The 8,839-nt window shown below is 40.5% G+C and overlaps 1 protein-coding gene across 1 annotated transcript; it reads right to left on the bottom strand.

The window, feature by feature from the left end:
- Positions 1-466: 466 nt before the first annotated feature.
- LOC135496512 (uncharacterized) lies at positions 467-1,093 on the bottom strand. The gene has a single exon (XM_064785872.1). It carries the CDS (start codon positions 1,091-1,093, stop codon positions 467-469), a length of 627 nt encoding a protein of 208 aa, XP_064641942.1.
- Positions 1,094-8,839: the final 7,746 nt, after the last annotated feature.

Raw genomic sequence — 8,839 nt, 5'->3', positions numbered from 1 at the left:
AGTGTTAGTGTAACAGATCTGTTACAGATCTGTTACACTAACACATCAACACCTAACACACACTGGATTGTGAAATCACCCAATGTGAATGGCCCTGGTAGTGAGGCAGGTGAAGATGCAGCTGTATCGTTTTATCAAACTTCGACCTCGTTTGGCATGGTATGGCCCAAAGTAGTCCAGTCCCACATGACTGAACGCTGCTCTTGGAGACGCTACTCGATCAGTCGGTAGATCCGCCATCTGCTGGGTCATTGGTTGAGCATTCCTCTTCCGACAACGCATGCATTTGGTGATGTTTCTTCTAACTGCAATCCTGGCCTTGACTATCCAAAACTTCTGTCTGACTTCTGTCAGCACCCTTTCTGACCCGGAGTGGCCAGTCAAGTGGTGATAGTGTCTAACTATCAGGTCCACCACGTGGTGCTTCTTTGGCAGTATGACCTGGTACTTCGTCTGATCAGGCAGGTTAGAGTTTCTGAGGCGACCACTCACCACCATTTGCATCCAATATGGGATTCAGCTTCCTCAGTACACTGCGCTTTGACTGGACATCGTCAAATGCTTCTCTTTGCACGAATTTCAGGACCTCCCGCTCGGTTTCTCGCAATTCACTCACCGTGAGGCTATCACGGGGAGAGGCTGGGGTTGCCTGATCATCTTTGTCCTTGAGTCTCTTGCGTAGCAGCTTCTTCAAACGCATCCACGCCACTCCTTTCTTTAGCCTGTACCAGCAGGAATAGTGTTTTACCATCCTGCCGATAGGATCGTTAGGGTTCTCTCTGGAAGCATGGTAGACCTTCACCTCAGCTTTGACCTCTTCCATCCCTTTGGCCTGGCTCTCTTCAATTATGTCGGGTTGTTTTGGCCAGTCGGCTTCTGGCTTCTTGAGGAACTCTGGTCCCTGCACCCACCTGTCGCTGGTAATCAACTCCTCAGCTGTCATACCCCTGGATACATCATCAGCGGGATTCTGATCAGTGGGTACATGCCTCCATTGAGTGGACACAGTACTCTTATGAATTTTAGCCACCCTATTGGCTACAAAGGTCTGGTATCTCTTTGACTCGTTCTTGATGTAAAACAGCACAATCATGCTGTCTGTCCAAAATACCGACTCTGATATTGGGATTTCAAGTTCGCTGCGCAGGAGTTTATCAGGTTTCACAGCTTCGAAGGCAGCAGTCAGCTCCAGCCTTGGAATGGTAGTGGTCTTCAATCAAGGGAGCCAACTTTGCTTTGCTCATAACTAATGGGGCATCTTTTACTAGAGAGATTATTCACGCTCTGAGTTCCAAAGTAGCTCACGTCATTCAACGCAACATCACAAGCAAATACCGATCAGCCAACAGGTTTAAAGTTTCTGCGAACACCTCTCTATTGCGGACACCTTGGCCCAGTCCCATGGGTGTCCGCAATAGAGAGGTTGTACTGTATATTCCTCCATAATGTGTCTTCGGATCCCACCACGGCTCATGTGGAATTCGTCCAAAAGGTTTATTGAAATCTCAAAAAAAAAAAAATTTCTCTAAACGCCTGCCCGGTTTTTGCTTGATTATTCGGGATTATATCCATTTTAGGCCAGAGCCCTCTATTAAAACCTGTGTACATTACGTGTACATTGTTGTGCATAAGTTTTGGTAAAAAAGTACACCTTGGACCAATCAATCTGCACAAAATTTTATATGTGTCAAGAAGAACCCTTTGCCAATAGCATAATAAAGTTTAAAAACATTCCTTAACCGATTGCCTGAGAAAAAAAGATTTCCGTACACCATAGCCATCAAAACGTCACTGGCGCATTGATATGGCCCTGTCAAAATACAAGTTCTAAACTGACCAGTGAGACCACATTTTCTTGAATATATCATCAAAAAGCATATTTCTGTGATGGCCTGACTCTGTAGATTAAGAATCAACCACAGATTGAGAATTAATTCCACTTTGGTCCATCCCAGCCATGTATTTACCACAACTTGACATTTGGATAAGCTCTATGTGACTGTGCCACACTTCCGGTCGTGGATGAATACATGTCTCTGCCCAAACGCCTGCCCGGTTTTTGCTTGATTATTCGGGATTATATCCGTCTTTTGGATATTGTTACTAAAGTCTCAAAAATCAAAACACATTTGTCTAGGGGGGACCCCCCTCCCCCCCCGAACCCCCCAGAAATTGAAATTTGATTAAAAAACGGTGAGAATAATCGTGTGGTTCTCTCTCGGCGCTCAGAATTGTCGAGTTGCCTCATTCGCGCGTTTATCTCTTTTGGGTGACCTTTGGTGACCTTTTAAGCCATCTGAACCGAATCCATGGACATGAGAAACATTGTTTACATTCGATACGTGTACACGTAAACTATAGTAATGCTTTTCTGCTGCGCACTTATGAAAAGCAGCATGTTTTGTATTTTACCACCAACAGTTTTGAGAAGTAGTGATAGTGATGATTTGAGAATAATTTTCGAAACTTGTTTTCCTTTTCCACATTGTTGCATATTTTTGTGGTAAGCAGTTCTGTATGTTGTCAGTGCTTATGTAGCTTTAAAGAATTTCCATGGATTCATCTGCTTTGCAACCCATAACCAAAGTTCGTAGAACAATTTGGATTTCCTGTTGCCTATTATATCTAGCACTGAAGTAGCACCTGTACGATGTCGGACAATTCATGCAGAGTTTCTGAAACTGGGGGAACTGTTCAACTGTGTGACAGTGGATTGCAGTGCTTGAAGGGAAAAGTCACCAAGTTTGGTCAAGGAAAGCTGTGGTGAGCTGATTTTTGGCTCACCTCGTGGGCCTATGCAATGACGTGGCGTCTGTCATCATCGTTGCGACTGATGGCGTATGTTAACGTGGCACGTTTCGTAACCGCTTGAGGTCTGGACTTTAAACTTGGTATACGTGTACCCTCGAGGCCTTGGGCAATTCACACCAAATTTTGTTCTAACATTTTGCTTGGTTTTGGCGACCAGGGGATGAAATGCAAAAACGTAAAACATGCAATAGGACCCGTGATTTTGGTCTGATTTTCATGAAATGTTTTTTGTAGATACTCCTTGCAAGGATACATCATATATCATACAGGTTTTTGACTTTTCAAGGTCACAGAGGTCAAAGGTCACAGAGGTCACAGCATAACATTGGCAGCAAGGCTGAGTGCGTGCTATATGGAATGTTGAAGAGTTTTCTAATGCACTTTCTCCAGGTAGTTGAGAATCTTTTCAGAGATCTGGCGGAGAAGACCATAAAACGCGACCATATAAACTCATAACATAGGTTTTAAATATCCGATACTTGACCTCCATATCACAATGCCCAAAGGTACTAATTATTGCGTTTGTTTTAGGGCACATAGACATAGCCTCAGTAATCACGACATGTTCAACATTAGGACCAATAATGTGTCCTTAATGATTCGCCCTATCCTCAGCCTCAAGCCGTTTGTTGCGCCACTGTATGAATATATCCAGTCTTTCTGTGCTAAAGAGTAGAAAGTGAGTTTTTATAACATTGAACAGGAGTCTGTATTCTTCCGAGAATTCGTCGCATATCCTCAACATATTGCTAAGACCGTGTCGTGTCGGACATATCCAGAAGTATTAAGGTAGCAGGAAGGGTTTGGCGTTTGTGGTTTCTGAGTCTGAGGGGGTTGGTGTCTGTTGACTGTGCTTTAAGAGAGACTAGGCATGGCACCAGTCTGTCTTAAAGCACAGTCAACAGGCATTTGGTCTCAGTATTTGGGTAAGTACAGAATCAAGCCAGCTCAGAGAGCAATGATTGAACGATGCTGTGGACAAGTCCAAGGATACTGCATCAGTCACAACCAACTTCTCATCAGAAAGCGTCACCACCAGCATATTCAATGTTCAGTTCCAACCTGTATCAGTCCAATGCATGCCTGTCATGGTCAGCAGTGGTATGCTTAGCGCGATATGGAACATTCTTCCGAAACTCAAGTGAGGGAAGTCTGCTCATTAGCATATCTCGCGCACTGTTCCTTCTTGTCAAACATCGTAGTGAAATCGTAATGGAAAACGTCTGGCTTTGCGCCAGACATTGAGACCAATAAGTGAAGAACTAATAGGTAAAAAACTTCTACTTGCGCGAGACTGCTGTGATAAAATTATCATTGCAGAGACTCCGGTGACGTACACATATATTTTTTACAATAAAATATGCCCTCAAAAGACGACATGGAATGATTATTTTATTGATATTTCCTACTATATACCTTCCAATTATCACTTTATACAAATAGATCGGCGTCAGGTCGCATGCTTTTCTTTCCTGGTGACACTATAAAACAAAATAGTTGCAACCCCGTAAATGCGCTATAAGTCCAATAATAAGTGACGGTGACCCGTTATAAATGTTTCGCCAACTTCGCTTTTTGCCGCTACGCGGCGCTTTGGGCCCTTGCGTCAAGACAACGTCATCTTCATACGCCAGGGCACCCAGAAATAATTGTCCAATATAACATCCGGACCCGTTTAAGCTCTGTAACATTTTCTCCGTATATATACACTGTTAGAAAAACCTCCTGTAATTTTACAGAAAAGTGCCTGCAGCAGAGTCTCTTGAACGATTCTGTATTTTTACAACTAGTCTGTAAATTACTAAAGTTATATCATCTGTAATTATATTTTACAGATATCTGTAAATTGGTTATAGGAACACCACTTTTAAATTTACAGATATCTGTAAAGATACAGAAAGGTGCCAGAGACTCTGCTACAGGCAAATTTCTGTAGATTTGCAGATTTCATTCATATTATAATCAATTTACAGTTATCACAAATTCTGTAAAAAAACAGAATAGTTCTCAACACTCTCCTGCAGGCAAATGAAGATAAAACGGAATAGTACATAGATGTACTTAGAAAAGACAAATATGAAAAATAATTCTTCATTTTAGACATTTATTCAACAAATTATCAACATATTCACATGGTATGCAGTTGACAGAGGAACCAATTTATGACCTTTCATGACCACTTTTTACCCTAAATTTATGACCTACGCCGACATGTAACCATTTTGTCTATTCCGTTTAAGCCAATAGTTAGTATATTCCCAACATCTTCCTGGTCCAAACACTCGTCATCTACATAGTTCCCCCACAAACATGAGGAACTATAACAAAAACATCCTCTCAGAATTAAAACTGAAAAAACCAAATATCACCAGCTATTAAATACGTTTTGCTAGCTGTCAAATTTACATCCAAGCACTCTGTCAACACGGGCAATGCACTGTTTATGTGCTTTCAATAGCACTGTTTACATAGTGGCTGACTTTTACAAGAAAGGAGGTTTGAAGTTTTGATTAAAACAACACAAAAGCTTTTCTATTGTATCATTTTTCTTTGAGAAGAGCAAGAACTATATGATTCATGACCTTTATGACCATTCTAGACAGATATTGGTAATTTTATGGACTTCTCAGGCCCTAAATGACTGGGGGTCCAATACCTGACTTTTTAAGAACTTTTAAGGATCCGCAAACACCATGGATATAGAAACTTTATCGTCATTCGAGCCATGGTGAACGCTGCACGCTTTGCCAGTCGTGTGGGGTGCATCGATTGGTGCACAGAGCAAAGATACCAACTCAAACTGGCTAGCGAGACTAAATTACAACTGAGTGAGAAATCTATATTTCCCTATAATGATATACTAATACAACACTTGAACTTGTAAATGCCATAAATGCCCGGCATAAACGTCAACATTGTGGAGGCCAAATCAACAATAATCAAAGATTATTTTCCAATTTCAGGATTCCCACACTGGAAGTCCCAAATAAGAACCTAAATCTTAAAATTACAACTGAGTAAAAAAATCTAAATTTCCCTTATGATATACTAGTACAACAATTGAACTTGGAAATGCCTTTCTGGGCATAAACGTCAACATTGGGAAGGCCCAATCAAAGATTATTTTACAATTTCAGGATTCCCACACTGGAAAGTCCCAAATAAGAACTTAAATCTTAAAATCACAACTGAGTAAAAAATATAAATTTCCCTTATGATATACTAGTACAACACTTGAACTTGAAAATGCCTTTCTGGGCATAAACGTCAACATTGGGAAGGCCCAATCAAACATTATTTTACAATTTCAGATTTCCTACACTGGAGGTAGGGAACTTAAATCGTAATTACAACTGAGTGAGACATCTGAACTTCGATAATAATATTCATACAACACAACAGAGGGTTTTTGCAGCAGAAAGGTCACAAAAAAGATAATACAATGAGACTTGTGCACCATTGTAGCCTGTACAATAAGGAACAACTTGGTGAAAAATTCTGATTAGAAAATTTTGCTTTGTGTTTTTTGTATCGTGTACATTTCTCTGTACTTCAATGTACTACTAATGTGGGGCTCCAATTGGTTTTTCGAACTTAGTTTTTGACACTAAACCAATGTTGAATTCATATTTATTTTCCATGAAGCCAGGGACTGCATGGAACTACTCTATAAACACAGCAGATTAAAATACAACATGGCGTTATTGGTATTTTGATTTGCTCAAATTTGTCATATTTCAGTGTTTCCGATTAATGTCCAACCTAAAGGAGTAAAATACCTTATTATAAATTTTACAAATATTGACCCCATACACCGGTAATTGTTTCAGTCCCAGGCTCATGGATAACTTAGTGAAATTAGCTTTCAACATTGTTGTAGGGTCAAAAACTGAGACTGAAAAAACTACATGAAGCCCTGTATTAGTAGTACATTGAAATACAGGGAAATGTACATGATATAAAAAAACTCAAGTAAAACAAAATTTTCAAATCAGATTTTTTTCACCAAGTTGTTCCTTATTGTACAGGCTACAATGATGCATAGGTCTCATTGTATTATCTTTTTTTCTGACTTTTCTGCTGTTAAAACCCACTGTGGCACTTCAACTTGTACATATGCTATAAACGTCAACATTTGGAAGGTAATTTAGGACTCCAATACTGGAAGTCCAAAATAAGAACTTAGATCTTGATTACAACCGGGTGAGATACCCAAATTTCCCTACTCTGTAATGATGTTCATACAACACTTGAACCTGTACATATGTCATAAACGTCAAGGATTCCTATACCGAAAGTCCAAAATAAGAACTTATCTTAAAATTACAAGTTTCCCTGATGATATTCATACCCCGATTCATACACTTGAACTTGTACAGATGCCATAAACATCAACATTTGGAAGGCCAACCAGGATTCCAACATGTATACTGGAAGTCCGAAATAAGAACTTAGATCTTGATTACAACTGAGTGGGAAATCTAAATCATTTCAATTTAACACTTGAAACTGTTGAGACGCCTACATTGGGAACGGCCAATACTTGACTTGACAAACTCAGAAATGAAGCACCTCTCGCGGACAAAGATAGAACAACTCGACCTATTTTTCAGCGGTTCTGACGCACGCGCAGCAGCGAAACCGGTGAAAAAATGTCGAGTTGTTTTATCTTTGTCCGCGAGAGGCGCTGCATTTCTGAGGTTGGCAAGTCAAGTATTGACAGTCCTTCTGCTTGCACAATTCTTGCATCTACATTGGGCATCCCCAATCGGACTCAAAGTCCCGAATTCCATTAAACAAACTGACAATCCTTGGATGAATTGGCGACTTCTTGGCATGCTTCTTCCGTTTTGTGTTCGTATTATCAGGATTGATTCCGACAAGTTCCCTGAAAAAATCAACAGACTGTTGTCGTCAGCTTAAAAGGTCACAACATCCACTGGTTGTTCGTCCCCTGCATATGAATCAGGGAATATCCTTTCAGCATCATTAAGAGTAGAGCCGAGTAGAAAACACCCAACTTACTGGGTAATAAAATGACAAAGGAACAGCAGGAATATCAAGTTGTTTTTAGCTCAGCTCAGCCGAGCTTGTCAAATAAGTTGTTCAGTGGCGTCAGTCTGTCCATCCATCCATCCATCCATCCATCCATCCATCCGTCCATCCGTTAAACCCATGGTGCACATTTTGTAACAGTAAGACCTAGAGACTTCAATTTTGCATTTCTGGATACTTCTGGTCAAACTCTACTTTCAAAACAAAATTTGTCGCCATTCGACCTATTTCCTGCGAGCGAGAGTGCATGAAGGAAACTGGCCTATATCGGCCTAGGAGCAGCAGAATTAGTCGAAATATGCTCTAATATTAAGATAAAATTCTTGAAAATCTATTTTATTGAGAAAAAGTTCAAAATTTTAACAGGAGAGGGCGCTACCTGCCTTTTAATTATTTCTGCCGATTCAAATTCCCGCCCGATGACGTCAGCCATCAATGAAGTCTCCTATTTGCCAGGTCTCAAAACATGGCAGCTACACAACAAAAGCAGTAGCTCCAGGAATAATCACTGTTCACTTCGGCTTCGTAATCGATTGTACCCCCACTTTATTGTGTTTTGTGTGGTGTTCTTATTCAATCAACGATGTAAGGCCTTATTATGTTGGTTTTAATTGAGAAGGTGCATTATAAGCGGCGTACGAAATACCGAAGCGGAGACAAAATGGGGGCATGTTGTTTACGCCATGTGCAATAATCTTGGAGCTCAATGACACTCAGGTACCCAATTTTCTGCTTAAAAAGTAGTCTGGTAGGCGATATTATCACCAGTTCGTTTCAGTGGTAGTCATTAGCTCTTTAGGGACTACTTTCAGAAATTAGTTCTTGAAAATTTGGTCACATTTCTGTGAAAACGATATCGGAAGTGCATGCTCTGTTCGCGATGACATCGCCGATGTATTTTGAAGTGGAGAATTCCCACAGTATGTGCAGTGAATCGGCATGATTCTGTTCGCCTATTAAGTTTTAGTTCTAC

The sequence above is a fragment of the Lineus longissimus genome, chromosome 12 (assembly GCF_910592395.1).
Source record: "Lineus longissimus chromosome 12, tnLinLong1.2, whole genome shotgun sequence".
NCBI classification, from domain to species: Eukaryota; Metazoa; Nemertea; class Pilidiophora; order Heteronemertea; family Lineidae; genus Lineus; species Lineus longissimus.
Note: the sequence above shows the minus strand (reverse complement) of the source record. Positions and strands in the feature narration are given on the sequence as shown.